The following is a 15,271-nucleotide window of genomic DNA, read 5'->3' as shown; positions in this document are numbered from 1 at the left end:
ACTTGGTTGTTGAAAGAGAATCTGTGTCCTGCTTGTAGTGCTGGTGGATGTACTCCCTAGTGCGTTGTAATGGGTCTTGGAGTTCAGTCTGAATATCAGGTACGCTGCTGTGTCTTTGACTATAAGGGTATATGATTGTCTCTAAAGCTCCCTCTTCTGCTATGGCTGCTGAAGCTTCCTTCTCTATGGTGAGCTTTTCTAGAAAATGTTTCAAGCTGTGCGCTCTTCATCCTTGCCTCAGCTTCTAGTTGTTCACTCTCTACTTTGGCTTCCACTTATAGCCGTGCTCCCTGCTTCTAAGCATGCTCTCTCTGCTTCTAATCGTGCTCTCTTTACTTTACTTTACTTGGTTATTAATGAAGATGTCTTTTTCTGTGACGTTATGCAACAGCGGATAAGCCTTTGCCTGCTTTAGCTGTAGTGGCAATGACTTCATAGCAGTGGCTGTATCTGAATCACTGTAATAGGATGTTGTCTGTGCTTGCAGTGTAGCTGGTTGTAATCCACTTGTGTGGCAACTGCTGTTTTACTGTGCATGCAGTGAGCTATAGTTTCATCTACTTGCTTGGTAGCCGCTGTTTAGGGGCAGATTTATCAAAGGTCGAATTTCGAAGTGAAATGTACTTCGAAATTCGACCATCAAATGGCTATACTTTGACTTCGAATATTGAAGTCGAAGTTTTTTTTACCGAATTTGACCGTTTTGTGGTCAAAGTAAAATCTTTCGATGTAACGATTTTACTTCGACTACAAAAAACTTGCAAAAATGCATTAGAAGGTCCCCATAGGCTAACATAGCACTTTGGCAGGTTTCATATGGCGAACTATTGAAGTCGAAGTTTTTTTAAAGAGACAGTACTTCAATTATCGAATGGTCGAATATTCGAAAGATTTTACTTCGAATCGAAGTTGAAGTAAATTCGAAAGTTGTAGTATCCTATTCGATGGTCGAAGTATCCAAAATTCCCTCGAATTCAATTCAACCCTTGATGAATCTGCCCCTTATAGTTTGATCTACCTGCTTGGTAGCCACTGTGTCACTGCTTGCATATATCTGATATCTTGATATCTGCTTAGCAGCCGCTGTTTCACTGTTTGCAGTGAGGCTACAGTTTGTTCAACCTGCTTGGCAGCCGTGTTTCACTGTTCTGTCCTCCCTACGTATTACCCTGGTGCAGTGTGTAGTTCGACATGCAGCTAAACCTCCCCACAATCTAATAAAGAGACTGTGAACTGAAGTCTGTAGATTTTACTGGATAGCAAAGGGGAATAGGTGAAAATGTAACAAATAACAGAAAGCACAATAAGTATGTTATGCTTTATGTTACACAACTGCAACATAAAGCACAAAATATGTCTGCAGCAGTGTCTCTGAGGTGCTGGCAGCTGTAGAGGTGGCATGCTTACCAGCGATGCTACCATAAAGGGAGAATGAGAAACTGTGTGCTTCTTCCACACAATGAGCTGTAAAATGGAGTCTTAGCTCCAACAAGGCACTGTGTTGGTCACATGTTAGAAGTATGGTAGCCTCATTAGTTCAAATGCACTCCTATTGCTAGCCTTATGGAGGTGCTGAATAGGTCCCTGAAATGGCCAGCAGATGGAGTTCACCACAAGTGAGCAATCAAATCTAACAGCATGATGACAGCTTATGCTGGAGACATGACAGAAAAATCTTGGTAATATAATAGCACCCAGTCAACTTAAAACTGTCACGGTCGGCACCCTAAATTCAGAACCAATGCTAAGCACCCTGTTCTCGGCTCTTGCTTCCGCATTTAACAGCCACCTTTCACCTTGGGAGGAGCCCTCGGCTAATCGGATGCCGCCAGATCTTAATAAGAGAGGTGCCAAGTGAGAGGTTCTGAATGAGCAAAGGGGCATGACTGTAAAGCAAAGTCTTTTGGGCAGACAGTCACGGTACAAGGCGTAGACAGAAATCGTAGTCAGAACAGGCTGGGTCAGGGCAGGCGTAGTACAAACGGAGTCAGGCAGGCAAGGGTCAAACCAGGAGATCAATCAGAAGGGTTACAGAATAAGCGATGTCGGAATACCAGGCAGGGGTCAGGATACAGGAGTCAGAATCGTCAAAAACCAGGCAGGGGTCACAACAGGAATCAGCATCACAAGATACAGAAGCTTTGAACAGCAGAGAGGCACCAGGAACTCACAATGAGGAAACCTATAACGGGCAATGTGTTTAGGTCAGAGGCCGGCACGTAAAACTAGGAAGTGCACGGACGCGCGCACCATAGAGAAACCCGGCACAGAACTGGAAGGACTAGGGCTGCGGGCGTCCCCGCCTGGCCCTAGTCCCCGCTAGACCACCAGGGTAAGCCCTTACAAAAACTGTCTCTACCTTAAAGGACCAGTAACATCAAATTTTTTTCAAAAAATAAACACCAACACAAATTAAACTTTTAAATTGTAAAGCCTTTATTAAAAAATAACTTACTGAAACTCCACTTCCGTTCTTCTGGAGAAAAGGCGAAAGGGCGACCATCCGTTCTGCAGCAGTTGATTTCTCCTCCCTGGCTATCTCTCCCGGCCGCTCTGCTCTGCTGGCAAGATGGGGCAGCACTTCTAAGCGATACACAGACATGTATCCTCCAGCCGACGTCGCCATTGCCTGCCAGTTGCTCCATACCACTTCACAGTATTGCTCCTCCGTCTCACGCTGACTTTTTTTTTCCCGCACCTTGCAGCTTCTTGCCTTGCTTCTCAACAAGTTGCGCACACCCGTGTCAGTAGATGCTGTGCGCAGTGCTGTGCGCGATCGCACTATGACTAGTGCGTGTTGCAAGTTCCGACTCTTGCCAATCATACCTGGAAACTTTTCAGAGGCAAATTCGCAGAAGGTACAGAGGTAGAAATGTCTTTGTACTGAAAGCGCAGTTCCCTCAGCACAACATAGCGCTCAATACAGTGCAGTTACACTAATGCGCTTTCATTTTCTTCCCGCACCCCCAGCCCCCACACTGCACTGCCCCCCTGGAGCAGTGTAGGCAGTGTGGGGAGAAGAAGGCAAAGTTGGCAATTAGCAACAAGGATTTTTCACTTCAGCGGGCAGACGAGCAAATGTCAGGGCGGCAGGTGCAGCTCTCTCCTGGAGGCGGAGCCGGGCTGGTCGAGCGGCAAGGCAAGAAGCTGCAAGGTGCGGGGAAAAAAAAGTCAGGGTGAGACGGAGGAGCAATGCTGTGAAGTGGTGTGGAGCAACTGGCAGGCAATGGCGACGTCGGCTGGAGGATACATGTCTGTGTATCGCTTAGAAGTGCTGCCCCATCTTGCCGGCAGAGCAGAGCGGCCGGGAGAGATAGCCAGGGAGGAGAAATCAACTGCTGCAGAATGGATGGTCGCCCTTTCGCCTTTTCTCCAGAAGAACGGAAGTGGAGTTTCAGTAAGTTATTTTATAATAAAGGCTTTACAATTTAAAAGTTTAATTTGTGTTGGTGTTTATTTTTTGATGTTTACTAATGAATTTTTGTAAAAAAAAAATTGATGTTACTGGTCCTTCCTTCATAATACCAACCAAGGTATGTTTAGCTGTAAGAAACGCAAATGCTTTACATGCAAACATGAACCAGTTCGCCTCTTTGGTGACAGGGCAATTAGTTATTAGACAGTAAATGGGTTATATAAGGGTCATATAATTATTAAACTGTGACTGTGGATTGCAATACATTAGACAAATGAAAAGGAAGTTGGAGGATCATTTTAGGAAGCATAGATTAAAAATCCCAAAAATTATAAAAAAAATATTTTGAATCTCATAGGGAAGACCCTTCAGGTAAAGTAATTGGAAATGAATTATGAACAGAACTTAACTAACGTGTAGTGATATATTTACCCTTCCTAGTAAAGGATTTGTTTCTAATGTATTGTCCTATTGTATTAACTTATGGTCCCTGTTTATCTCAACTGGCTATTGATATTTACAGATATTTAATCTTTAATTTTTATTATTAAAATGTAATTGTATTACTACTGCTCATTTGATTGTACTTCAACTTATCCATTTTAATAGTTTTTTATATGCCTTTTATACAGTATTTAACATATATTCATGTTACTGCTAGTTACATTTGGCACAATTTACTTGGCACGGGTTAAATGGTAACCACTTTTGCTTCTTGTACACATAGCTGAATTCCTATTGGACCTGAGGCTCCAGCAATCACTATGTTTATTAGTAAGGTGGATAGGGTAATCTGTCGTAAGGCCCCTACATGCCGAACAGTCTGCTGCTTGCCTGATGCTAGGGTTCGGCATGTGGTGGAACGAGTGGACAGATTATTGGGAGCAGCTGGGGAAAACCCAGTGGTCTTGGTACACATAGGTACCAATGACAAAGTTAAAGGAGGTGGTGAAGTCCTCAAGAACGATTTTAAAAAACTAGGTGCAAAGTTGAGGGCGAGGACTTCCAATGTAATTTTCTCAGAGATATTAACTGAGCCACGATCTACAATAAGGAGACAGCAGAAGCGTAGGGAAATTAATGCATGTCTGAGAGATTGGTGTAGGGCGGAGGGTTTGGGGTTTATGGAGAACTGGATTGATTTCTCAGTCGGCTACAGGTTCTTTGCTAGGGATGGGCTGCACCTCAATGATGATGGTGCAGCTGTTTTGGGAGAGAAGATGGCTAGACGGTTGGAGGAGATTTTAAACGAGGAGTGGGTTCAGTAAAAGATTCAGTGGAAAACAGGTTAGATGAGATAGTGGGCAAAGAAAGGGAAAATAGGGGAGGAGATTTGGCTGGGGGTACTGTTAAGGATAGGGAGGACCACATGTCATATGTTCAATATGGTACTAGTATTAAATGTATGTTTGCAAATGTATGGAGTCTGACTGGTAAAATAGGAGAGCTGGAGGGAAAATATGATGGTATTGGTGTCGCCGAAACATGGCTGAATGAGTCACATGACTGGGCAGTTAATATCAGTGGCTATACTTTGTTTCGGAGGGACAGAGGCAATAGAAAAGGAGGAGGGGTATGTCTGTTTGTTAGACAGGATTTAAAAGCTTATATAAAGGAGGAGGTTATGTTAGAAAATGAGGGGGCAGAAGTGTTATGGGTAAAGAGTCCAGCAAATTGTTTGTAGGAGTATGCTATAGACCCCCTAATGTAAGTGAGGAGGAGGAGGCTCCTGATGCAAATAGAAAAGGCTGCTAGTTTGGGTAAAGTAATGATAATGGGGCATTTTAATTACCCAGATATTGACTGGAGCAACAGTACTGCCAGATCAGTTAATGGGAACAAGTTTATAAATGTATTTTATGACAATTTTATGGCACAGGTTGTTGAGGAGCCTACCAGAGAAAATGCTATTCTGGATCTAGTGATCTCAAATGACCCAGAACTTATAGCAAATGTGCAAGTGATTGAACCCCTGGGTAATAGTGACCATAATGTTATATCATTTAAAAAAAACAAATATTCACTGGGGCAACAAAAACCATGAATTTTGGAAAAGCTAATTTTAGTGCCTTGAGGGTTGCCCTACAGAGTATTGATTGGGACATTAGGTTTTCAGCTAAAAACACAGAACAGAAATGGTTGTCATTTAAAATGACAAACTACTTCATTAAGCCCAACAGACCTTAGTTTAGAAAGCAGTCATTTGTGGGGCACAGTATCAAACGCTTTGGCAAAATCCAAATAGATCACATCTACTGCCCCCCACTGTCCAGCACTTACTAACTTACTTACCTCATCATAAAAAGCAATCAAATTTGTCTGACATGACCTATCCTTCATAAAGCCATGCTGATTGCTGCTTATAATGCCATTCACTAGGACAAAATTTTGAATGTGATCCCTTTACAAGCTTTCAAATAATTTGCCCACCACAGATGTCAAACTTACTGGCCTATAATTGCCAGGCTGAGATAGTAATCCCTTTTTAAATATTGGAATAACATCAGCTTTTCTCCAATCCATAGGCACCATACCAGATGAAAGTGAATCTGAGAAAATCAGAAAAATAATAATCATGATACTTTCTATTATTTCAAAATGCAATCAATAATTTTCAGATTTCAGGGACCAAATGCTTATTTTTTTAGGCAAAGAAATGTACAGGTTAGTATGGGAAAACTTTATGTTCTTTATAAAGGTAAAATCATAATTAGTGCACATGGTTGTACAGCTATATAAATAATTTTTCAAATGTGTCATTACTTATTTTAGATGTAAAAGAAACAACAGAGAATGTAATAAGCTTAACTGTGGCAGTAAATCGAAAAAAGAAAACCGTTAAGTTTTTAAGGTGCTAGCTTGATGCTTTTCTTTAGTACTCTTTTTCTGTATGCATGTCTTCAAATATAGCAAATGAATAATAATAATCTTGTTCTATATGCCATATATTGATTCTGTCTGATTTTACGTATGTTTTTTTTTAATCAGTTTTTCTTTGCCCTGGATTGGTAAGAGCTGTTCACCAGAGCGAGCATTTATTTGAGTCTGATCATCAGTCTGGTGCTTGGTGCAAAGATCCCCTGCAAGCCTCTGATAAAATATATTACATGCCTTGGACACCATACAGAACTGATACATTAATAGAGTACTCTTCCAAAGATGACTTTATTGCTGGAAGACCAACAACAACGTATAAGCTTCCTCACAGGGTTGATGGTACAGGGTTTGTAGTTTATGATGGAGCTCTATTTTTCAATAAAGAACGTACCAGGAATATTGTGAAGTTTGACCTTAGGACACGAATAAAGAGTGGAGAAGCCATTATCGCTAGTGCAAATTATCATGACACATCTCCTTATAGGTGGGGGGGGAAATCAGATATAGACCTTGCAGTGGATGAGAATGGACTGTGGGTCATCTATGCAACAGAACAGAATAATGGAAAAATTGTCATAAGCCAATTAAACCCTTACACATTAAGAATTGAAGGAACATGGGACACAACCTACGATAAAAGATCAGCTTCTAATGCATTTATGATCTGTGGAATTCTGTACGTGGTAAAGTCAGTTTATGAAGATGATGATAACGAAGCAACTGGAAATAAGATTGACTATACTTACAATACTGATCAAAATAAAGATGAATATGTAGATATACCTTTTCCAAACTCATATCAATATATTGCAGCTGTGGATTATAATCCAAGAGACAACCTTCTATATGTCTGGAATAATTATCATGTGGTCAAATATTCTTTGGATTTTGGAACCATTGATGGTAAATCAGGTATGAATATTATTGAGTGTTCTTTTAATTTGTTTTTAAGATAGTATGTGTTTAGCAGACAGTTAGACATACAGTAGACAATTATTCTATATCAAACAACATAGTAACATAGTAAGTTAGGTTGAAAAAAGACACACTTCCATAAAGTTCAACCTTTTAAGTCTGTATATAACCTGCCAGGTAATCAACAAGTATAATTATAACTTGCATGTATCTGCATAACTTTTATTCTCAATGACCCCTTCAGCCCTTACAGGGCACTGGTGAACTACTGTGAACATATCTCTTATAAATGGGCAAGAGTGCATTTTATGGCCGAATTTTATTATTCTAATTCAGTGTGTACACTAATGTATTACATTTCTGTCAGTGTGTACACAAAGGGAGCAGTGTGTGGACAAATCTGAGGTTTTTTTTAAAATAACAGTGGGAAAACAAGTTGTGTGCCAGTAGCCTAAGAGTGGCTATACGCAAGCTAATTGTGCATTGACAAATGAAGCAAATGTATGTGTTCATTCTTTCTGAGGAAATCTGAGTGGAAGAGTGAGGGAACTGCAGCTTGTTTCTCCTTGCATTTTTTTGTTCCCCTATTTACCCACTGAGAAAAAGTTGTGGATCTAAGAGAACAATTTTCAGGCCTTCTCCTGCATGAAATCATAGGTGACCCACAATTTGCACAAAATTTTGGGGCCTCTTTTTATTTACACCACCGCTTAAATATCAATTAATTTAGCAATTAATTACCAGTCATTTGGCATGGCTTTATGAAGGATAGGTCATGTCAGACAAATTGGATAGGAAACTGGCTACAGGATAGGATACAGAGGGTGGTTGTTAATGGTACATTCGCTGCTTGGAGTAAGGTTCTTAGTGGGGTCCCTCAGGGCTCGGTATTGGGTCCACTTTTATTTAACTTATTAATTAATCACTTAGGGAAGGGTATTGTAAGTAATGTATCAGTGTTTGTAGATGACACAAAACTATTCAGCTCAAATAATTCCATCCAGGAGGCAGCATCCTTGCAACAGGATCTTGACAAACTGGCAGTCTGGGCAGCCTGAGGAGTGGCAGATGAGATTCAACATTGATAAATGGGATGTAAAAATATCCAAGACACGTATACCCTTAATGGGACTGCACTAGGCAAATCCATTATGGAAAAGGACCTTGGAGTCCTTGTAGATGATACAGATTGCTGTAGCAAGCAATGTCAGTATAGAGCACTGGTAAGGCCCCATCTAGAATATGGCATACAGTTTTTACAGTGCTCAAATAGGACATTATTGTATTAGAGAGGGTACAGGAGAAGGGCAACTAAGCTGGTAAAAGGTATGGAAAATCTTAGCTATGAGGAAAGACTAGCCAAATTGGGGATGCTCATGCTGGAGAAGGGGCGCTTAAGGGGTGATATGATAACTATGTATAAATATATATTTATACATAGATTCATATATATATATATTAATCTATCTAATGCTTTATTTACCAGTAGGGCTTTCCAGCTGACACAAGGTCACCCATTCCGATTAGAAGAAAAGAGGTTCTGCCTAAATATTCTGAAGGGTTTTTGTGGAATTCCCTCCCTGAATCAGTTGTACAGGCTGATACATTAGATAACTTTAAAAAGGGGTTGGATTGCTTTTTAGCAAGGGTTTTAGCATACAGGGTTATGGAAGACAGCTTATAGTACAAGTTGATCCTGGGACTAGTCCGATTGCCATTATGGAGTCAGGAAGGAATTTTTCCCCCTCTGAGGCAAATTGGAGAGGCTTCAGATGGGTTTTCTTGCCTTCCTCTGGATCAACTAGCAGTTAGACAGGTTGAAAAAAAAAAAGTTAAAAGGTTGAACTTAATGGATGTTTGTCTTTTTTTCAACCATAATGTACTATGTTACTATGTATTTTTACAGTTACGTAGCAAATAACAGGTAATCTCAGTAGAATTCAGTGGTGTTCTACTGAGCTTATCCATTATGTAATATATATATATAAATATACATATATATAGTAAACTGTGAAGGAGTCGGCACTCTCGTCATTAAGTACAGAAATGCCTGGGTGCAGTGTCCAAAAGTTTTAGAATATCTATCTACAAAGAAGGTCCGCACTCTCAGGCCTTAAAAAATAAAAACGTTTATTGACTAAAGGACTAACGTTTCGGCCTCTCCGTGGCCTTTCTCAAAGTCATAATATATAAACATATATATATATATATATATATATATATATATATATATATATATATATATATATATATATATATATATATATATGAGATAGATATATTTTTTTTTTTTAGGTCACATTTCTTATCTTGTTCCCTCAAATCGTCTAGATTCGGATATTGAGAAGATATCAGAAAAAGGTGAGCTTTACATTGTATTTTCAAGGGCTTATAGATATATGTAAGTGTTTTTTATAATATACAGTATGTTCTTGGATAATTATACATCTGTGAGTCATTGTTGCTGGCTGTTAGGATTAGTAAGTGATTATCAGTAAGTGCTTTGAAATTATTAGGGCACTGGTCTCTTTAGTCAGGCTGACAGATGGGTATATGGGGCAAAGAAAGCATCTGCAAACCAGGCTTCTGCCACAGATGCTTAGAGTATTATCCTATATATGCCCTAAATGAGGATTACAATGTAAATGCAACCTCTGGCATGGCAAAATAGCATCTGATGTTAAGTATCAAAATTTACAGAGTTTTGCTAAAAGAAAAGGTGATTCAACATTGTGGGAAACGTGCCTCTGTTTTGCAAGGTATTGCTGGCACCAAATTTAAATAGAGCATACATTTTTCAGAAAACAATATAAGTGGAGAGAAGTGGATTTGCTTCTTGCCATTCCTACGTGTAGTGCAACTGACAGATACAGCATTACATTGCTTCAAAACAAATCAGAGATTGTCCCGAAAAACCACAAGAGCATGCAAGCAAGCAGTCTGTGCACCTGTGTACTCTCAGTGTTAGTGATTTCTTTATAGTTACATAGTTAAACTTCAAACCCTTTAAAGGAACCCCAGTGCACATATATATATACACATACATATACTGAACTCTCTATACACTCACAAAAATAAACTATACTAAATAAATTATATAGTAAATAAAGTACCCCCTTTTGTAAAATATAAGGATATTATAATTTACCGAGGAGTTTCATGACCATATAAGGTCATATACAGGTCATGGAACTCCGAGGAAACTTATAATATCCTCATATTTTGCAACAGGGGGTACTTTATTTATTATAATTCACAAATTTCAGTGAGTCATGTGACAGAAATGACATCAGAACTCACTGTTTATAACTGATGACATCAGAACTCACCGTTTATAAGGATATAATTTACAAGATATTCATGGCTTTAGTGTATTATATGCCTATATTAATATCTATATTAATTGTATATATTAGTATCACAATAGCCCCTAATATAATGCTTGTTCAACCAAACCATTCTTAAAGACATTAAAAAAATCAGCCATCACAACATCAGGACATTCAACATCCTCACTGCCCTCACAGTGAACAACTCCCTATGCTGCTTCAAATTAAAGTTCGTTTTCTCTAAATGCAATTTGTAAAAGTGTGTAATAATATTTGTGGAAGGCTCAAGTCATAACCAAGATTTTCTTTTTATTTAGTTGATTATACAGCTCCAAGACTTGCAGTTTCTCTCCTAACTGTCCCTCACTCTTCTGCTTCTTTCCCACTTCCTTTTTCCTCTCTACAAACATTCAAAAGAACTTTATTAAAATAACTAGAAAGGGATGTTTGAGAAGAAACTTCATGTTGGTTTGGAAAAACACATGAACTCACTCAGTGAAATCTGATTGGCTCTTGATGGCTCCCCCCACCTTTTGTGACTTTTAACCTTAGTCTCCCTGTGACCAACTGGCATCAAACAAGTGAGAATGGCAGCAGTTTACGTTTCCCCATTCAAAATGAACGCTGTTGTTGGCTCCTCCCACTTTTGTTCATCCAACCAATATCACTTTTTCATTAAAGTTTACCCCATGACTATGTAAAAGTGGCAGCAATTAAAATTTACCCATAAAAAGTCAATGTTATTGTTGGCTCCTCCCACTTTTGGGCATCCAACCAATATTATGTTTTCATAATACGTTCAGCCCATAACTCTGCGATTCAAGTTTGGTGAGTGTAGCCTCAAAGCTGTAATAGTGGCAGCAATTAAAATTTCCCCATTCACAGTCAATGCTGTTGGCTCCTCCCATTTTTGGGCATCCATCCAAAATTGCCTTTTCATTTGGTTGACCCCATGGCTATGTAATTCAAATTTGGTGAGTGTAGTTTCAAATCTGTAAGAGTGTCAGCAATTTAAATTTTCCCATAAAAAGTCAATGTTTTGTCGGCTCCTCCCACTTGTGGGCATCCAACTAGTATCACGTTTCATTCAGGTTGACCCCATGACTATGTGATACAAGTCTGGTTAGTGTTGCTTCTAAGCTCTAACACTGGCAGTAGATTACATTTCCCCATTCAAAGTCAATGTTGTTGTTGGCTCCTCCCACTTTTGGGCTTCCAACCAATATCTCCTTTTCATTTGAGTTCACCCCATAACTATGTGATTCAAGTTTGGTGAGTGTTGTTAGCTTTTCCTACTTTATTCCATATTAAAATGTTAAATACAAGCGGGCAGGGAAACAAAGATTGACGCGTTTTGTGACTACTGTGTCACTTCATCAGAAGCATGGGCGCCCCCCTTCGGACAAGACATTTATAAACCGACACCAATAAAAGAATAAATCCACCAATTAAAACGTCGCAGTAAATGCTCCTAAGCTAAATTAATCAATGTATGGCTATATGCGTGTATATATGTAGCAATCAGTCAGATATAATAACAATTGTCTATTGAAATTTAAATAGTGATAAGATCACAGGGTAACAATGTAACACTGTGGAGACATAGCCTGATAAAAGAATCTAAATGTTACAAATAATTGATGGTTATAGATAACAAATATGTATAGTATAACAAGTAACAAATGGATTCATGAAGCAGAAAGTGGGTTATAAATTGAAAATTATCCACATTTAAACCTCATTTGGTTGAGATATATAAACATGAAATATACAACATGCATCATGATAAATAGATAAATAAGTAAAATGCATATATATTGGTATTATAATAAATACAGGGAGTATGTAAATAAATAAATTCATATATAATCCACAATAAATAGAAATGTTAATCCTAGTCCAAGGATGGAGATGAATAAAGATTAATAATATGAGACTCTATTGAAACTCACGTAAATTATGAAATTAAAGAAATTAATATTAGGATAATGGGAATAAGAGTTCACAATAGAATAACCTAAAGATTTCAATCAACAAAACAATTTCATTCCCATTCCCTATTAAGTCCTTTTGGTATAACTGTGCATAACTTATAAATCCAAAAGGCTTCTTTTCTAAGAAGAGACAACTCGGTGTCCCCCTTTCAAGCACCGGATACCAACCTATCTATGGTTTGAAAAGATACGCATAATTTGCCATCATGTTGTTTAAGCAGATGTTTGGCTACCGCAGAACTTGTGTCATGTTGAGTCACGCAATTTAAGTGCTCGGATATTCGTTTTCTAATGGGTCTAATCATTTCCCCTATATACTGCAAAGCACAGTTGCAGGTTATTATTTAAACGACGTTGTTGGTACCACAGTAAAAATAAAAATTGATCTTGAAGCGTCTAGGATTGTTATTTCCTACAAATTCCTTAGATGGTTTCAAAAAGGGACATGCTCCACATCAGGAAGCCCCACATCTATAACAACCCTTAACATCTAGCCAGTGTGTGGGTCTCAAGGGCTCAGAATCAGCAAATAAACTGGGGGATAGTATCGACCCCAAACTTAGTCCTCTTTTATAAGTGAAATGGGGATGTGGAGGCAAGATTTCCTTAAGGTTAGGATCCTGTTTTAAGATTTTCCAATATTTTTGGACAGTTTTATGAATGAAGGCACTATCTCGGGAATAGGTAGTAATGATACTGGGAAAGTCCCTGTTCATATTAGTCCTACCTGTCGTGATCATATTGGACATCTTATCCCTATTCTTGTTCTTAGATGCCAAAAGATGCTCGCGGTTGGTCTCAACCGCCCTTTCATAGGCTCTCTTGATGTCCCTGAATGCATGTCCTCATTGTACAAAGCGGTCCCATAATAACATGGCAGTACATCAGATGGATGACAACTGTCAGCATGAAGTAGTGTATTGCGGGTAATTGGTTATTGGTCTATTGGTGTAGATGCTTCCTGGGGTTTGGAACCCACCTTGGCTAAAGTAAATAATAGCTATATTTGATCTGGCCAAAAAATCCCTTGTAAAGTTGTCAGCACATTTGCTTAGAAAGGGGGAAAAACTGGGGCTGTAAATTGCATAGAATCCCTCAAAAGAGCCTGACCTCCCCTATCTCACAAGGAACCCCAGATAGATACTTAGATACTATCTGGCTGCACATATGTGCCAGGCATTGGACTGGGTATATTGTGTGAAATGTGGCCAATATTCTGTGTTGGCAAGACTACACATTGCCGAGTGTAACACAATATGCATTACATAATTTTTGACACACTATATAACCAGCCATCTCTTGCTACTTTCTGATAACTTGTAATTGATACTAACTTTAACTAGAGTTGAAACAAAAAAGGGCACATTTCCTTGTTCCAAATGGCAACTATAAACAAGTGCTTGGATCTACGTTTCAATATTAACAGTCTTCTATGTTCCCAGTATATGCCTACTCCCTCTTGATTGTTCCCATTCCCTTCTTCACATATATTTTGTAATGGCCTAGAATTTTCATTGTACAGTATATAGAGTATAACAGTGCTTTATTAGCAGGTTCATGCAGCCATTACACTTCAACTCTAATACTTGAATACAGTCTAGAAAGTACTATGTACACAGTATAACTCTTGTGCACAGTGACACCAACAGGCACTATGTATAAACACCACAAAAGTGTAACGAGAACATTAGCAGAATTTCCATTTGCTCATTTAGCACATGGATGTTCACATTTTGATAATTTAAATTTTTGATTTTATTTTTTTTAAAAAAAAATCATGTTTCTTCTAACATATATAAATGCATTTATGCTTTTCTTTTAGAAATATTTCCATCTAAATCATTTACAGTGGGTAGTACTATAGCTAGTACAACACAATGGACTGTAACAACAAACATGGGAAGAGCAACAGCTATATCAATATTTAACCAAAGAAATCAAAGCACCACTACATTATCCTTGATGAGTGACGTTCCTATTGAATTTATAACTGATCCGGCTACTGCTGCATCGCCAGCTATTGCAACAGAAAGTTGTGAGGCCTCAGAGGCACGTGAAATCATGTGGTTTAAGACTCGACAAGGACAAATTGCAAAACAGCCATGTCCCTTGGGCACTATTGGTAAGTATTTTTAATCAACTTGTTACCCTCTATCTCTATCAAACTGACACTTTCTGTTCACAAATCCTTTATAGAATTTCTAGATCAGAATATTCAAGTTAGGGAATAAATGAAAACCAAGCTTTAAATAAATTACAGTTTCTGTCTTCCTTTAGGATGTCAGTAATTACCTTCCCTTCCCTTGGAAGAACAATCACAGTTCCATAAGGACTATTAGGAAATGGAATAATAGTAATTTAACAGTTGAATGTGAGCAACTGAAAAAAAAAATGAACAATAGATTCTTGGCCAGGGGATACAAAGAGAAACACCTACAAAACACTTACAAAACAAAACCTACAAAGGACTTCTCAATATATTCAGGATGGTCCACTATGTGCAAATGCAGCAGGATACGTTAAATATAGTTATAACCAAGTTTTCATTAGGGCATTTGCATAAAACCCACACTGATGTGAGTGGAATTCTGATGAAAACAGTCTTTTTGGACATATACAACCCACACGGAACCTACTCTCTAGCTTTAATACAATAGCATGTTGTAAATGCAGAGATTTTATTATCATGGCTTGCATGTCAAATTAAGGGGCATGGGCACTCCAACTTTCTTGTTCTACAA

At 38.5% G+C, this 15,271-nt stretch overlaps 1 protein-coding gene across 21 annotated transcripts in view; it reads left to right on the top strand.

The window, feature by feature from the left end:
* The window catches only part of adgrl3.S (adhesion G protein-coupled receptor L3 S homeolog), a 1,276,319-nt gene that overhangs the window by 430,991 nt on the left and 830,057 nt on the right, over positions 1-15,271 (top strand). For 20 of the 21 annotated variants that reach the window (XM_041579809.1, XM_041579790.1, XM_041579795.1 and 17 more), the window contains 3 exons: positions 6,404-7,204; positions 9,503-9,568; positions 14,353-14,652. In XM_041579809.1, coding sequence (XP_041435743.1) covers positions 6,404-7,204; positions 9,503-9,568; positions 14,353-14,652 — 1,167 coding nt within the window. The remainder of the gene's footprint in view (positions 1-6,403; positions 7,205-9,502; positions 9,569-14,352; positions 14,653-15,271) is intronic. The other variant, XM_041579797.1, reaches the window with a different exon arrangement.

The sequence above is a fragment of the Xenopus laevis genome, chromosome 1S, assembly GCF_017654675.1.
Source record: "Xenopus laevis strain J_2021 chromosome 1S, Xenopus_laevis_v10.1, whole genome shotgun sequence".
Taxonomy (NCBI): domain Eukaryota; kingdom Metazoa; phylum Chordata; class Amphibia; order Anura; family Pipidae; genus Xenopus; species Xenopus laevis.
The sequence above is the reverse complement of the archived record's forward strand: the minus strand, read 5'-3'. Positions and strand labels throughout refer to the sequence as shown.